General features: G+C 38.7%; 1 protein-coding gene across 6 annotated transcripts in view; it reads right to left on the reverse strand.

Annotated features, from left to right (window-relative positions):
• PCDH15 (protocadherin related 15) overlaps positions 1 to 18,611 on the reverse strand; it is a 1,703,323-nt gene that overhangs the window by 41,930 nt on the left and 1,642,782 nt on the right. For all 6 annotated transcript variants that reach the window (XM_078434112.2, XM_078434113.2, XM_078434110.2 and 3 more), the window contains one exon: positions 13,630 to 13,718. In XM_078434112.2, the coding sequence (XP_078290238.2) occupies positions 13,630 to 13,718 (89 nt within the window). The remainder of the gene's footprint in view (positions 1 to 13,629; positions 13,719 to 18,611) is intronic.

Raw genomic sequence — 18,611 nt, forward strand, 5'->3', positions numbered from 1 at the left:
GTACTCATAATTATTTAGTAATATGTCACTATGTAATCTTTAGACAATGTTTCAGAAACTAAAGTAAAATTAATTGACACATACATTTTATATGTATATAAATATACATAGGTGGATATATATGCATATATTTATACAAGAATATATATTTACATGTTATATATGTGTATTTGTATGTATGTGTTATGTTTTATACACATAAAAGTTTATATGAAAATACACGCATATAAATATTTTTACTTTGTTACCACATGTTAATTAATTTAAATTTAAACTAGTTTGGGGTGTTTGGGTGGCTCAGTCAGTTAAGCTTCAGAGTTCGGCTCAGGTCATGATCTCACGGTTCGTGAGTTCGAGCCAGGCATCGGGATCTGTGCTGACAGCTAGGAGCCTGGAGCCTGCTTGGGATTCTGTGTCTCCTTCTCTCTCTGCCCCTCCCCTGCTTGCACTGTCTCTCTTTCTCAAAAATAAATAAACATTAAAAAAATAAGAAATAAATTTAAACTAGTTTATAAGTTAAACCAGAAATAGTTTATCTAAATAGCTTTTTTACAATAAATGTTGAATAAATTTTACAATAAATGTTCAAAGGCATATTTAACTGAAATCTTGTGTAAATAGTATTTTTTTTTTTTTAATCAGAAACTGAAGGTACCAATAAAGAGCTGGCTCACTTAAGTAGTTTATTCTCAAACCATTTTGGTGGATGCCCCTAAATTTTAATTTACAGCATCACTTTATCCATTTACCTATATGCACCTCTTCCGTGAGCTCAGCCAGACATTGCATTATAAAAAGTTAAGCGTGGAGGCTTAAGGAAAAAGTTTTATAGCTGACGTAGGTACCTGTTTACTTATGGATTTAGCTTTCATTTTTTTTCACCAAGATCAGCAGCCAGCCTATTGACGTCCCTCTGTGTGCAGGGGCCGTGCTAAAATTACCCTTTGATGGAAGTTTCTCTGTGAGTTAGTGGCCCACTCCCAGGAGAGGATGGGTTGCATGTGTAATTAGGTTTCCCTCCTTTTCAAGAAGCACTGCAAAGAGGGAGTGGTTAGGGACCCAGCCTGCCCCTGGCCCCTGCATGGAGATTCAGATTAAACCTCTCCCACTTGCTATCTGTGTCTCTGTGGAAAGTATTCAACTTCCAATGTTGCAGGGGACTCACTGGTGCAAGGGGAAAGCAGTCAGACCTACCCCAAAGGGCTCTGTGAGAAGTTAATTAGCGCCCAGTAAGTGTACAACCCCCAACAAATAAAAAAGAGCAGCACAAAGATTAGTTATTTGTCGTGGTTGTCACAGAAGCCCCTCACAGTTAGTGATTGCAAGCCCCACCCCAGGTACTTGTGGATGTTTCTTCAAAAGCCTGGATGAAAGGAACCCATAGGACTGTGGATGCCCACAGGGATACAGCACAGGCTTTCCTGATACCCTGCACTATGTCCTCTGTTAAGACAGACCTTAGAGACCCCACCCACAGCACGTCCCAGGTGCTGTGCTGAGAACCACGGACCACTTCATACATCACACTTTGTACATTCTGTGATGTTCCACAGGATGGAAACATCCCCTTCTCTTCTGGCATTTGACTCAGAAATGGTTCTGTCTTCCCACCGCAAGTCCCGTCCCCCCCCCCCCCCCCCCCCGCCCCGCACCCCGCCTATTTTTAACTGATTCTGTTCCTTTTGGTCTGTTCCTTGGTTTGCCTCTTTCACTTTGACCCTAAAATGATGAAAAGCAAGTTTGGGAGCACTCTACCAATCTGCAGGGCATGGTCACGGCCTCTCTCTGCTCATCTTACTCAACTCCCTCCATTTCTTTCTATTCTGCTTGCTTTATTTTTATGACTCATATGACACGTACTTTACCTTTTTTTAAAAAAAAATTAATGCTTATTTTTGAAAGAGAGACAGAGACAGAGCATGAGCAGAGGAGGGGCAGAGAGAGAGAGAGGGAGACACAGAATGTGAAGCAGGCTCCAGGCTCTGAGCTGTCAGTACAGAGCCCGATGCGGGAGAACCCACAAACTGTGAGATCATGACCTGAGCCTAAGTCAGATGCTTATTAACCTGAGACACCCAGATGCCCCTACCTTGTGTTGTTGTATGAATCATTGTGCCTCAACTTCTCTTTGCAAAGGTGGAACATTGAAAAAATAATTTAATGTGGCATCTCATACAGTTTCGATAGAAAAGAAAGTATCTAAAATACCATTTGTGTTGCTGCTGATACAAATGGGATTTTCTTACATAGGCTTGTAGCTGAATGCATTTCTTATGTTAAAAAAAGCAACAGCAAAGTCAGAGGTAAATTGTGCATGAGCTGGAGGAAGTTAGGAGGAGAACCATACATGTAGCTAAGAGAACAGAGGTGTGGGCTCTTGCTGGTCGGGTCTCCGAGTTGAGGGGCTGCACAATAAAATGCTCTATTTACCTCCCACCACTGGGTGGGACTGATTTTAAAAAATAATAAGCTGTTGTACTTGGCAAAACTTCTGCACCATAAAACTTAAAAGACTATGATGGCACAAAAACAGACACTCGGATCAAGGGGACAGAAAAGAGAACCCAGAAATGGACCCGCAAACGTATGGCCAACTAATCTTCGACAAAGCAGGAAAGAATATCCAATGGAATAAAGACAGTCTCTTCAGCAAGTGGTCCTGGGAAAACTGGACAGCGACATGCAGAAGAATGAACCTGGACCACTTTCTACATCATACACAGAAATAAACTCAAAATTGATGAAAGACCTAAAAGGAAGACAGGAAGCCATCAAAATCCTCAAGGAGAAGGCAGGCAAAAACCTCTTTGATCTTGCCCGCAGCAGCTTCTTACTCAACACACCTCCAGAGGCAAGGGAAACAAAAGCAAAAATGAACTATGGGGACCTCATCAAAATAAAAAGTTTCTGCACAGCAAAGGAAACAATCAGCAAAATTAAAAGGCAACTGACAGAATGGGAGAAGATATTTGCAAATCACAGATCAGAGAAAGGTTTAGTATCCAAAATCTATAAAGAACTTATCAAACTCAACACCCACCCCCAAAAAAATAATAATCCAGTAAAGAAATGGGAAAAAGACATGAAGAGACACTTCTCCAAAGAAAACATCCAGATGGCCAACTGACACATGAAAAAATGCTCAACACTGCTTATCACCTGGGAAAATACAAATCAAAACCACAATGAGATACCACCTCACACCTGTCAGAATGGCTCACATTAACAACTCAGGCAACAACAGACATTGGCGAGGATGCGGAGAAAGAGGATCTCTTTTGCATTGTTGGTGGCAATGCAAGCTGGTACAGCCACTCTGGAAAACAGTATGGAGGGTCCTCAAAAAACTAAAAACAGAACTCCCCCAATGACCCAGCAATTGCACTACTAGGCATTTACTCACGGGATACAGGTGCAGTGTTTCGAAGGGACACATGCACTCCCATGTTTATAGCAGCGCTATCAACAATAGCCAAAGTATGGAAAGAGCCCAAATGTCCATGGATGGATGAATGGATACAGAAGATGTGGTATATATATATATACACAATGGAGTATCACTCGGCAATCAAAAAGAATGAAATCTTGCCATTTGCAACTACATGGATGGAACTAGAGTGTATTATGCTAAGTGAAATTAGAGAAAGACAAGTATCATATGACTTCACTCATATGAGGACTTCAAGACACAGAACAGATGACCATAAGGGAAGGGAAGCAAAAACAATATAAAAACAGGGAGGGGGGACAAAACAGAAGAGACTCTTAAATATGGAGGACAAACTGAAAGTTACGGGAGGGGTTGTGGGAGGGGGGATGGGCTAAATGGGTAAGGGGCATTAAGGTATCTCATCCTGAAATCATTGTTGTACTATATGCTAACTAATTTGGATGTAAATTCAAAAAATAAAATTAAAAAAGAAAACTTTCAGGAAGAAAAAAAAGACTATGATAGAAAGAAGAATTTTTAAAGGAAAAAGTACCCACTATATATTTTGAAGACCTTTAGAAGCAACCGTGATTCACATTTTAATGGAGACATATCATATGTAACAATCTGTACCCTGCATCCATTTTCCAGTTATGTTCTATTTTGCGAGCAAAGGCTCTGAAACATGAATGGAACTCAGTGGTGTGATATTTGGGAAAAGTAAAACAGAGATTATAATACTCGACTTGTTTCTGCTTCTCTAATTTCCCAACTATGCTCCCAATGATTTTTTTTTTTTTTTTGATCAAAAGCTAAGTTCAATAGGAAGCTGGAAAATACCTTTCTTCACTGTTTTTGTTAATGGATTTCACCTTTGGAGTATGAATAGCCACTTTCCCTCAAATCACAGGATGGAATATACCTGTATAAATTAACCTTTTCTTTTATTAACTTTTATATAACTTTTCTTTTATTAACTTTAATACTTATGTTAATAAGTATTCAAATTCTTTATATATATACATATACATATGATCTGTGCTATATGTATAAATGCTATATGTAATATAGCACAGATCATAAGTTAAAACAAGAATATTAGACAGTATACTGGCACCTTCATTACAATGGTCTCTTATGGATTAAACTGATTTCCCCCTCAATCTAAACTCTATGCTTCAAGCTTTCTATTCTCTTAAACAGGAAACCTCCTTCAATACAACTTTATTTTTTAACGCTTCCACTTTTCTCACAGAGCAAACAAAGGCAATAAAGAAAATGTCGCTATCTGCTCCGAATCTCAAAAAATAGCATTTTAAATTGATCTTCCATGAAAACAGATTTTCAGCTAAGGAAGAGTCTACTTATCTCTTCTTGAAAAAAACAGCTATAGCTCAAATATTTCAAACGCTTTACAAACAAAATCCAAACATCCCCCATGGAATTATAGGAAGCATTTTGTTTATTTGTTTTGGCTTCCTTTTCATCGTCTCCAAAGGTTTGAGTGTCAATGAAAAAGCAGAAAAAAGATAAAAGAGAGACAAAAGTACTTGTATGTCCATGTTGCTGAGGAAGATGGGGACATGGCACAAATAATATATTTAAATTTTCTATATGACAAGTGTCAGGTGGTAAGTATTAACTGAGAAACACCATTTATTTTCCTTTAGTACTTTTTGTTTCTTCCAACAGAAACTAGTATAGTTTTGACTATAAAGATTCTGAAATGGGGCACGTGGGTGGCTCAGTCAGTTAAGCGTCCGACTTCAGCTCAAGTCATGATCTCACGGTTCGTGAGTTCAAGCCCCGCGTCAGGCTCCAGAGCCTAGAGCCTGCTTCGGATTCTGTGTCTCCCTCTATATATCCCTCCGCTGCTTGCGCTTCTTCTCTGGCATTGTCTCAAAAATAAATAAACTTTAAAAAATATTAAAAGATTCTAAAATGTGTTAGTGAATGATGGGTATTGTGACCATTAAAATATGAAACAAATCTATTGAAAGCAAGACATCAGCATACATAATGTTTTACTGAATTACTATACGATGGTATCTTAAGAAAAAGTGAAGTCTAGTTGACAAGTCATTTGTTTTTGGTTAACTGTGCATGTAGGAAAGTATATAGTCGACCCATATATAACACTGAGCAGCATGGTTCCACGTATATACACGGAGCTTTTACAGTACAGCACTACAAATGTATTTCTCTCCTTTATGATTTTCTTACTATCATTTTCTTTTCTCTGACTTTATTGTTAGAATGTAGCATATGATATGTGTAACACACACAATATGTGTTCATTGACTGTGTTATTGGTAAAGCTTCCAGTCAACAGTAGAGTATTATTAAAATTTTGGAGGTTCAAAAGTCATATGTGGATTTTCACCTGTACAGCACCCCTGAACCCTATGTTGTTCGAGAGTCAAGTGTAATATGAATGTGGAGAATGCATATAACATGAAATAAAAAAATAAAAATTTACCCTAACACATCAGAAACATATTATCAGAAACAAAATACTAAGTACCGTGAATTTGATCCATTTGGACAGAAGTTTAATCCTTAGTGTAAATAATATATTCATTTTCTGCTATGATAGCATATCTTCAAATGAAAACTAAGAATTCATACAAAATGGGACATTTTGACCCTCACAAATAGGACCCCAGAAATGAGAGTACTGAAGCACCCCTCTTTGTAACTATGATTCCGCTCGATACTGACACTGGGATAATTTAAAACTTTGCTGTATTACCATGCAATACAAATTCTACATTTGTATAGAAATGGAATTCAAATGTCTATACTTTCCCACATTTCAAGGAATTAAGCATTAAACATACTACTACAATATGTATGAATAACAACATCAGATAGTATGCTATCAAAGCCTCATCGCATTCTGGGCCAACTTCCATTCTGTAAAGAATTATCAACACAGTAAGTTGAAAATAAGTATTTTTCTTGCAAAAAGAGATGACTTCTCCTTCTCTACCAAAATGAAGCCCCAAACTGAGTATTTCTGAAAAAAATAGCAGATAAATTTCCTTTGTGTTGAAACAATGAATCACCAAGACTGACTAAAACCAAAGCATATTTATGTGTTCTAAAGAATCATGAATTGTACCTTAAATAGTAAAAAGTAGCTCAACATTTTATGTTGAGTTTGTGTTTTATTTTTATGATCAGCTTCAATTTATTTTATAGCTATTACATGACTAATTCGGAAAATGTTGTCTCCAAAAGTTGTACATTGAACTGTCTGTGCTTCATTGTGATAAAAATTAGATCACTTATGATCATTCTCTGTTGATAAGCTCTTCAACTTTGACCACATCTTTGTGCTAAGTATACTTAAAATCGGCTTGTGATTGCCAATACTTACAACAATTTAATTTAAAATACAGCAAATAAGAAAGACTACACAACTGAAGAATCTCTCGGATATAATAACATTCCATATGTTCCAGCTGGACATATTTTTGAAACAGCTTGCAACTGGTTTTATACGATAATACCATACCTGACGTATATAATACACTCAGTTCATGAGGAATAAATAAGACAAAAGAAAATAACCTTATTGCAGGGCTAGGGAAGCGGCCATGGTGAGAGGAGGTAGATAATGGAGTTTCACTTTATCACTGAGTTGAGAAATCAGCAGGATGAAGACGAGAAAAGGAACTGGCATCATTTATTGTGGGGAACCAAATCTTGCTAAATAAAGTCGACTGTCTCCAAGAAGAGAATACTGTGACCTTCCCACATATCGTTTTATCAAAGTCTTCGGTGGCCAGGTAAAGAAACTTTTATTTTTTCCATTTGCTAAGACCCCAAACCAAGGAATTTTACAATTTTATAGACTGCATCTTCAAAATATACCCTTCATCTAAACATCTCTCCTGCAGCTACCTTAACTACAGTCCAAGCCCTGGAGATCTCTCCCTGGACTCATAGCTCCTCACTTTGTCTCCCACTCAACAATATTTAAAAACTTAAGCCAGAACATTATTTCTCTGTCCAAATCCTTACAGGTAACACTGGCCAAAAGAAATATAATGCAAATCACATGCAAATTCAAATTTTTTAGTACCCACATTAAAAGATTAACAATAAAAACGGCGAGATTAATTTTAATATATTTATTTCACTCAATACACCCAAAAAATACCATTTCAGTGTATAATCCATCTAAAAGTATTAATGATATTGTCCTTTTATTGGGCGGGGGGCTACCAATATTTTTAAATCTGGTGTATATTTTATACTTAGAGCACCTTCCATTTGGACTGACCACATGTTAAGCACTCATATGCCCCATGGCTACAATATCAGACTAACAGTTCTATGGACTTTGTATCTTCCACAGGGTAAAATGTTAAATCCTTCAAGTGGCCCATGATATCCCATATAACTCACTTCCTATCTTGATATGACAACAGTCTCCTCCATCTGGGTTTTCGCATCAGCAGTGTCCTCTCTCTGGGAAAACGGCCCCCACCCCCACACATCATGGTAACCACCTGGCTGTCTCCCTTAACTCCTTTCTGCTCTGATTTCAGCTTATCACAAGGCTTTCCTCCATCATCCTATGTGAGACAGGACCTTTCTTCCATAATTTCATATTGTTACATATTATATATGAATTTATTATTATTCTATTTGCTGTTTTCCCCCCATAGAATGGAAGCTCCATGGAGCACAGACTTTGCTTAGTATACTCACGCTTCCAGTACTTAACAACCGGTAACTACTTTTTATTTAATTAATAGATTTCCAGCATTGCATATGGATATTAGGACTTAGAGAGTTTAATTGGCCAGAGACCTGTCACCTAGTCACTGGTGGGTGGGGCTTGAGCCTAGGGTCCCTTCAAGAAGAATCAACTTCCTGGGTGAGGGTGGGGGAGGGGGGGAGTTAATATATCATTTAGGAATTTTACATGAGATTTTCTCTGAAGTGTTTTCTTATAGGAATCTGAATAGAATAAATAAGCATTTGTTTTTTCTATCCAGAGAGTGTAACACTCCAAATTAGGAATTTGCAAGTTAAAGCATATTGGCTAACTAAATTCAGGCTACTATCTGTTTTTGGAAATAGAATTTTACTTACATAAGTATTGTTATTAAAACCACTGATTTAAAATTATTGTTTTTAAATTTGAAATTACTATTAACACTTAAAAAAGTATAATGGAAAGGGGTGCCTTGGTGGCTCAGTCGGTTAAATGTCCGACTTAAGCTCAGGTCATGATCTCACGGTTGGTGAGTTCGAGCCCCGTGTCGGGCTCTGTGCTGACAGCTCAGACCCTGGAGACTGTTTCAGATTCTGTGTCTCCCTCTCTCTTTGACCCTTCCCCATTCATGCTCTGTCTCTATCTCAAAAATAAGTAAATGTTAAAAAAATTAAAAAAAAATTATAATGGAAAGAAATAATGTAGTAAAAACCAAAATTTAAGTAACAGTATAAACATTACAAAAATCTCTTTCAAATGTATTAGTCTATTAACATTAATATTTATAATAGGAATATCTGTCCCTTTAGAGTGTCTGGACCTCAAAAGCAAGGAGAGGGTAAAAATGATCAAAGCTAATGTGTTTATTGATCTGCCTTTCCATTTGACCTTTCCCCTCAACACCAGTCTTTATTACACTGATTTAAGAAAATATAAGTGTGAGCATTTACTGTTTACTGTTTCATAGATTCTCTTCCCAAGAGATTTCATAATTCTCATCCTAGAAATGTGTGTCTCGGCTAGATTTCTGAAGTATGTTTTGTAACCTTAATTCAAGGAGCCATAAATTAGTGACACAGACACATTTCAGATGCGGTATCAATATTTCATGGAGATGGGCTCTCCTACGCCAAATCAATAACTACTTCAATAAAGTCTACGGTCGCTGAATTTTCATATCGTATTTAGAAAGTAAGAGAAGTGTTTGAGCAACTCTGTGACCTTAATTTTCAATTCCAATTCATGCTGGAACACAGTATTTCTGAAACTCCTTGATGCATACTCTTCAAAAAATGCCATTTCTGCAGATTCTTAAAGATTTAAATTTTAGAATCCCAACCTTCTTCTATTCATTTGGGCTTCATGATGAAGTGGATGGAGAAAGGAGACACGGACCCCAACATTTCCCAGCTTCCTCTTCACACACTACCGCCAGTCCTTTGCTGGTCATAGCCCGGTTTCCCCATCCTCATCCTTACAGCCCTGTCCCACCCCTTAACCTCAAGCATTTGTTAAGTCAGAGCCCACAAAGAGATAAATCCTAAATTTAACCTAAAGTACTTGAGAACATAGACATGAAAGGGCCACCTGCAGCCACAGATTCTCACTGGAATTTGCTGAATAAGTTAATACAATTTAAAAGAAACATGTTTCATTACAAAGGGGCGTTGGTCTCCCATAAATTCCCTAAACCCGAATAACAAAGTTAGTAAAAAAAACAAAACAAAACAAAACCTGAAAGTGTTCAGTAGAGCCATTTATGCCAGGGGCATGGGGAATAATCATTACCATCACTATAGCAACGCTCATTTACAAGGAGCATTCTGTTTTCCAGGCTTTGTGTTCTTGGCCATCAAAGGATACTGACCCCCTTTGCAAAATCTTCCCATCATGAAATGATTGTATTAGGTCATCAAATTTTTATTTTATCAACCCTCCCGGTTTGTACTGATTTCACACTTGCCAAGAAAACTATGGATTATGATCTGGCCTCATTTATGGGTCTGTCTAAAGGAAGAAAAAAAAAAGTGATGATCATATGGAATTTAAGTTCCCTTCTTACGGATAAAGATATGGGGACTATAGAAAATGTCTTTGATGGGGGCACCTGGGTGGCTCAGTTGGTCAAGTGTCCAACTTCGACTCAGGTCATGATCTCCTGGTTTGTGAGTTCACAACCCTGCATTGGGCTCTGTGTTGACAGCTCTGAGCCTGGAGCCTGCTTCGGATTCTGTGTCTCCCTCTCTCTCTCTGCCCTTCCCCTACTCATGCTCTGTCTATCAAAAATAAATAAACATTAAAAAAAAGAAATAAAAAGAAAATATCTTTGATGGTAATGTGACTTGCCATCTAAGAACGTCTATAGGAAACAACGTGCTGGTTAGTCTGGTCACTGGAACAATAAATTCTTGTTTTATTGAACAAGCTGTCCTTCTGTTGTCTACCTCAGTTACTGTGTATTTTTATTCCTCCCCTGGACACTAAAGGGTGTTTGGTGCTTCATCAGGCTGAATCAGATCTAACAGTCCTTATCAGGACTACCAGCAGCTTTCAAAAAGGAATCAAAAAAAACTACAGACCACAGGATTCCAACCATAAGACATTCCGGACCAGGCAAAACCAGAGAGACAGTAAGAAGAGCGGTGGTTGCCAGGGGAAGAGAGGAAAGGAGGGATGAAGAGGTGGAGACACAGGACGTTGACAGCAGTGGATCTATTCTGTGTCCCGTACAGTGACACACTGTACGGGACACAGTGATAGGTAGAGGCCGTTAGCCATGAGTTCAAACCCACAGTGTGCACACCGGCAAGAGGAAACCTCACATGCACTATGAGTTTAGGGCGTTTACGACGTGTCCATGTCCGTTTGCTACAAAGGCGCCACTAATTCTGAGGCACGATGTTGACAGTGAGGGAAGCTGTGAGTGGGGGGCACTTGGGAATCCGCTGTGCATCTTCTGCCTAGTTTCGCTGTGAATGTAAAACTGCTCTAAACAAATAGTCTATTTTTTTTAAAGGGATCAGAAATTTTTGTGCTTAAGAATCTCTAAATTAACACAGATTTTTAAAAATTGACACTAAGGAATTAGGCATGTGCCTGCTATACCATCCTGTTATCCAGAGCACTCTGATTCATCATCATAACCAGCGAACGCTGCATAGAAGAAAGAAATCCCAACATTCACTACGAGAGTCTAGATCTTGATTTTGTGGCCCTGAATGATTCAACCACACAACTGCTGACAAATGATGCTATACTGCCTAAATGTACCTTTAATTTTATCAAACACAACACAGGATTGACATCCTTGTTCCAATTTTCTAGACGAGGAAGTGTGGCCCTAAGTGCTAAATCTCTTGCCTGAAGGTCACACAGTTACCCTAAGTTTCAAACTGGTCAGGTTGAACCCGTAATCTGAGCTCCACACTAAACTACCCTCTGGAAAAAACTGGAATCTCTATCTTCACACTCCTGACTGGCTCACTAACCTCGGTGTTAGAATATCTGTTATTTACTGAATATTCACAATTCTCACTGCCCTACATGGCTTCTATTATTGAGTTCTTCACAACAATCCCACGATATAAGCTTCACCAGCTTTTGTGAACAAATGATAAGACATGGTAAGGCCAACTGGGGAAGACCAAGGCATCTTGATCGTGTTCCAAAACTGATATGTGACACGAAGTCTAAGCTCCTTTCACAGGGATATATTTCTTTCAAGACTAGAAAGCTGCCTGTTCTTTCTCATTCAGGTCTTCCTTTCCACTTAAGAGGGGGAAAAATCATAAAACTGCTATGAAATCATACTTCTACATTGCCATTTCTTCAGTTTTCATAAATTTTGTCTTGATATGAGAAAGGGGAATCATGATTTAGCTTGTATAAAATTTCCATTCAATAAAATGGATAGGGTGCCTACTACATAACTTGAATGACAGCAATGAAAATACAGGACAGCATCCTATCCTCATGGAACTTATACTTCGGTGGGAAATTGACGTAGAGTGAAAATATTAGTTAATGCTTTGAAGACAAAGAAAGCAGAATGAAGGGTTAGAGGTTGAAGATGGTTGTACCATATTTTGATGGTACAATCGGAGAAAGTCTGCTTCCATAGATAACATTAAAGCAGCTAAGAGACAGGCGTGATTCTAGATTTTTTTTCAGGTGTAAATCAGCTATTATTTTGACAAGAGGTTAAGTGTACATAAACCCCTTCTGTAGCGGTAACCCAGACACTGAATGATTGATATTCCAAGCATAAATATTGAGAATCCTCTTCTCCACAGGACATTGTACATGGCGCTCGAAGGTTAAGTTTGTGGCGTAGTAAGAGATAATTGTTACAGAGTGCATGCTTTTATTACAGAAGAAATACTCAGGCATTCATTAAGCTTTTCTTATTGTATACGACACATAATTACTAAAAGTTTCTCCATCTGATATCTGAAGCTTCTTCTGGCAACTTGGAAGTGAAAGATATTTTGCTAGAGAGAAGCAGTGAGAAATTGGTACCTGTCAACCTGAACTCAAGGGAAGATGCAGAATTAACAAATGAGTGTCCATCTAAAAATTATGAAATGATGGCAGGCTAGGTTGGCTGGCTCAGAGTGAACTAGTAAAGACATTTAGTAATCTTTTTTTTTTTAATTTTTTTTTTTTTTCTTTCAACGTTTATTTTATTTTTTGGGACAGAGAGAGACAGAGCATGAACGGGGGAGGGACAGAGAGAGAGGGAGACACAGAATCGGAAACAGGCTCCAGGCTCTGAGCCATCAGCCCAGAGCCCGACGCGGGGCTCGAACTCACGGACCGTGAGATCGTGACCTGGCTGAAGTCGGACGCTTAACCGACTGCGCCACCCAGGCACCCCCATTTAGTAATCTTTGATAGCATTCAGAGTATCAGAGAACTGTGGCTTCATAAATAGTCCCAACTTTTTCTGATTCAACAATGACATGTTAGGTATACACTGTTCAAAAGGCACAATGTGGCATATTTTCTAATATTGTCTAAAATTAGTCTCCTTGGTTTTTGAAAGAATAAGACTTGGCCATCTAGAGCCATCACTTTGAGAAATAACATTCCCTGGGCTCACTGGATTGATGACTCAATGAGTTTTTTGAATCATTTGGGGCTACAAAAAAAATCAAGATATATACTCTAATAATGACTCTTAAGATTCCTTTCTTCTCTGCAGCGTTTTGAGCTTATGTTGATGCATCGGTCAAAGCATCCTGAATAACAGCATCATCTCACATCTAATTTCCATACCTCTTTGAAGGCACTCTCAGAATCTCCACGTATTTTAAGTGAAGCTCTCCATTTCAGGAAAAGGGTACAATGAATTATTAAGATGGTGTTTTATGGGTTTAATCTGAACACTGTAGTGATTAAAATGACCTAGTGCAATAAAAATATAGCTATATGAATATAGACATATAAGTAAGCAAAAATCCATTACTCTGTAAGGTCTTCTATCTTTTTCTCCACCAGAGTCGGGGGCACGTTCGAAACGATCACCTGCATGTCCAGCTGGTTGACCACAGAGACCTGCAGGGAGGAGAACCAGAGCCCGTTGAGAACTAACGAGTATTTTTATAACCATTTCTTTTCTACTATGCATAGACCCAGTGGCTCCCCATGTTTCATTTAGGAATAAGTATCTTTAGTTAGACAACCGCCATTGGATGTTGGGCAGGTGGAGATGGGTAGACTATCATTGCTTACTTAGAAGTAACAGAGCCCTAAGTGACTTCTACTCTTGTTGGTTTGTGTGGGTTTTTTTTGTTGGTTGGTGATTGTCTAAAGCATGAAGGAAGGCACGTTTATTTTTCTAATCGGGTTATTTAAGAACACTCAGGATAATGGAAAACACGGGTTTTACAAATCTCGGGAAAGCATTCATCCAGTGTGACTAAGAAGCTGAGATGTGAGTAGTTAGAATAATTCATTCCATGGGATCATTAGACAGCCTTCATGTCTGCTTCATCAGCAGACCCTGGGTTTGTTATGTCCCTGAATACTGGCTTTGTGTATCATGTACAACAAAGGTATTTAAATGTTTACCAATCCTAGATCTTATTTATGTTACTTTCCCAGTGCAGTGGTTAGGCAAATATTTCCAGAAATAAACAGGTCATTTTTGAAGCAATTCTGCTTATAAAATTCTGCTTATAAAGACTTTTTAAAAACATATTTCTATTATTGTTGGGTTCAATCTCTGTAATGGATTAAAATTACAAGAAAGAGTCAAAAGAAGAAAAAGTAACATTTGTGAAGCACACATTCTAAAATCAGAGGTTGCCAGTGTACGTATTATTTCTAAGTTCTTCTAATTCTTCCTAATGAACTTCTTAGCTTTCCTTTTTTTATCTATTTGTGCCCAGGTACTTCAGATAGTAGTGGCCAATAAAAAAATTAATGTAAGCCACACATACATGCAGATATGTAATTTAAAAGTTTCTGGTCCCCACGATAGAAAGATTAAAAAAATAGTGAAAGCCATTTAATAATACACTTCACCCAGTATGTTAATAGATTATCATCCCAACACACAATCAATACAAAACAACTTATTGAGACATTTTACATTTTTTATACTAAGTCTTTGAAGCCCAGTGTGTACTGTATGCGTACTTACTGTACGTCTCAATGTGACACAGCCACATTTCAAGTGCTCAGTAGCCACAGAGGACAAGTGACTAACACACTGGACAGCAAAGCTCTAGAAACCCTCACCTTCTCTTGCTGGTCACTGTCTCTCCTGACTGGTCTCTGGTGCCATCTCATTTTTCTTGAAAAGGAAGAGGCAGCTTAATAATCTTTTTTAGACAGCTTTGTATAGTCTTTGATACAACACCAAAAGTCAAGTGCTAGTCTGAGTGTGAAATTGAAAATCGGGTTTAGTTACATTAAAACACATTTATCTATCTTCCACTTTCAATGGATCTTTACCCACAAATGATGCTTTAATATCATGCATTGGTCATTTGGAAAATGCCGGTTCACTGAGTAACACAGATTCTTCAAATATTGAAACACTACATAATACAATATCAAGAAAAATGTCACATTCCTTAAAATGACCACTGATCTCATGGTCTTTAATAATGGGAAGCTGTCAGGCTCACACTGGTGACTGACTACAAGCTTTCCAATATTCTTTTTATCTTTAAAATTTATTTTACTTTTATTTACTTTCATTTTTTTAAGTGTATTCATTTATTTTGAGGGCAAGAGAGTGCGCAAGAGTGGGGTGGGAAGGGCAGAGAGAGGGAGAGAGAATCCCAAGCAGTCTCTGCGCTGTGAGCGCAGACATGAGGCACGATCCCACAAACCACGAGATCATGACCTGAGCTGAAGTCAGATGCTTACCGACTGAGCCACCCAGGCGCCCCCAAGCTTTCCAATATTCTACTTTGCGCTTGGAAGCTTTGATGCTATCAGTAGCCACAAATACTGTCCGTTGTTTTCCTTGAACTGACCGTCTCACTTCATTCATTTTTGTGTAAATGTCTACCAAATATTCAAGTCTGAATAAGCCTATTTTATCTCAAGTTATTTTTTCAAAGCAAAAGCTATTGCGTAAAAAAACAAAAACCCAGCCAATTCAGCTTACATAATAGTTCTCCTTCAGACTGCCCTCTAAGTCCTTAAACAACAGAAGTGTTCGAAGCATACTTCCCATTTCATTACACAACATATTGAAAAGGTATTTAGTCAAGAGTGGAGGTTTGTGGGGCGCCTGGGTGGCGCAGTCGGTTAAGCGTCCGACTTCAGCCAGGTCACGATCTCGCGGTCCGTGAGTTCGAGCCCCGCGTCAGGCTCTGGGCTGATGGCTCGGAGCCTGGAGCCTGTTTCCGATTCTGTGTCTCCCTCTCTCTCTGCCCCTCCCCCGTTCATGCTCTGTCTCTCTCTGTCCCAAAAATAAATAAAAAACGTTGAAAAAAAAAATTAAAAAAAAAAAAAAAAAAAAAAAGAGTGGAGGTTTGTTAAAATTAATCAGTTTTACTGCTTACGAGTAAGGACACTCTTCAAGCTTTTTTTTTTTTTTTCCTGTTTATGTATGACTATGAAGGATACAGTGAAAATAGTGGGGCAAATGCAATACAGTAAAAAAGTCAAACAATGCCCTAGCAGTCTCATGAAAAAGGTTTTGACTCCACCAAACCCCAAAATGATTGGGGGGGGGGGGGGCTCTCGGCACTCCATGGACCATACTTTGATAACTGCCAATTTACACTGTAAGACAGAGGTGATTCACCCATTGAATGGGCACTGGGTACCCTCTGTATGTCAGGAATTATTCTGGGCACTTGAGATACATCAGGGAATAAAATAATTAATTAAAAACAACAAAAAGCTATCCTCATGAAGTTTCTGGGTGGAAATACGAACATGAATATAAATCCACTGTAAAGAGAAAACAATTAAGAGGTGTGATGTTACACAGTTGGCTGCAATTCTGAGCTGGATGGTCTGAGGAGGCTCCAGTGTGAAATACATCCTTGCAAATATTTGGAGGAGATGAGGGAGCTAGTTCTGAACACTTTGGGGGAAAGAACATTCTAGACAGAAGCACTGCAAAATCACAAAAGTGAGGGCATGTATGCCTATTTGGGGAACAGCAAGTTGGCCAATATTACTGGGTCTGAAGGACTTCAATGGAGAATAGAAAATGATGTCAATGAAGGCCAGATTATCCAGGGCCTCATAGTCTTCTGTAATGACCCAGGAATTTCTCTGAAAGACCTGGGTGATAGGAAAAGCTTTTGAGCAGAGAAACAAGAGGACCTGAATTACCTTGTAAGGGATCACTTTGGCTGCTATATTAACACCAGACTTGAGTAGGGGAAGAGAGGAAGCATGGGGGCAAGTTACTGAGTTTGTGAGATGACACAGGTGAAATAGGAGGGTGGTTTCAACCAGGCTCCAATAGGAGAAGGGTTGAAAAATGTGTAGATGACATACATTTATATATATATATATATATACACACACACACACACACACACACACATATGCATACACACACACACGCACACATATACATATATATGTTCGTCACACACACACATATATACATAACATTTATGAATCCCACAGTATTTACTGATGGATTCATTGTGTGCCTTAGGAGAGAAAGGAATCAAGAGCTTTTTAGCCTAAGGAACACAAAGATGATCTGGTCATCGAGTAAAACTGAGGAGATGGGGAGGGAGGGATGACAGAGTGAAGAGATGTGATGAAGAAGAGGAACTCAGTTCAGGAAACATTAAATAGGCATCTTCACCCAACTTTCCAGTGTGCACAGAGATCTATGAATTTGCTATTCAGAAATGATCTTTGGGGCCAAAACGTAAATGTGATGTTCTTTAATATATAGATGACATTTTAAAGTTCTGGTGACTGAATGAGTTTACGGAGTGAGAATAGACAGAAAAGAGAATTAATGTCTGACCCAGAAGAAACATCAATATTAAAAGGTCAGGAGAAGAAAATGAACCAGAAAGGAGACTGAGAAGGGACGAACAGTGAGGTAAGAGATGACCACAGTATAATGTGGCCCAGAAGCCTCATAAAGGTAATAACCAGTCGAGTATTGCTGATGGTTCAAATACGATGACGACTGACATTACCAATGAATTTAGTAACATGGAAGTTCTGGATGAGGGCTTGGAGCAGAGTTATAATTAGAGACAGTTCAAGAGAGATTCCACAGCAAAAACCTAGAGCTCACCCCAGCAGTGAGTTTTTCTGGAAAGAGGAACATAGAAATGAAGTGGTATTTGGAAGGAGATGTAGGTCAAGAGGTTTTTAACATCAGTTTGGAAGATGGAAAACCAGCATGTTTATGGGAATAATCCAATAAAGGGGAGATTGATATGGCTCTTGCATAAAAGAAACAGAAGAGCGGCTGAAACGATGTCCCAGAGCTGGCGGGTGGGGATTGGGCCTGTTGTACAGGTAGAAGTAATGACAGGAGCATAAAGAACTTGTGTAAGTGAGCAGGGAAGAAGACAGAGCATACACTGGTATAAATTCTGGTAGATCAGTAGGATTCGTGGTGCAGGTTGTAGCAGTCGTCTTCTAATGCCTTAATTTTATCTTTCAGTGAAACAGAATGTCCATTACCCAGACAACAGTGAGGTGGAGAAGACACTGGAGGACTGCACAATAGGGGCTCTTGCAGGAGAGACGCGTGGAGGGACCAGGAAGCACAGTGTGGTGCTCACGTGGGGGCTTTTATCATTAATTTAAAGTAAGACTCTACAACTGTGTATGTTTCTGGAGACATACTCAGCATGACTATAGGTCTGGAGAGAGGAGAATGTTGGAATTATTTAGACTTATGTTTTGCCAAATGAGTATGATGTCGGGAGAAAGGGCAAGGAAGTTGGATCCCTATGTGACGGAGGGCTTATGGTGGTCAGTGTTGTACTA

This window comes from Panthera onca, chromosome D2 (genome assembly GCF_046562875.1).
Source record: "Panthera onca isolate mPanOnc1 chromosome D2, mPanOnc1 haplotype 2, whole genome shotgun sequence".
Lineage (NCBI taxonomy): Eukaryota > Metazoa > Chordata > Mammalia > Carnivora > Felidae > Panthera > Panthera onca.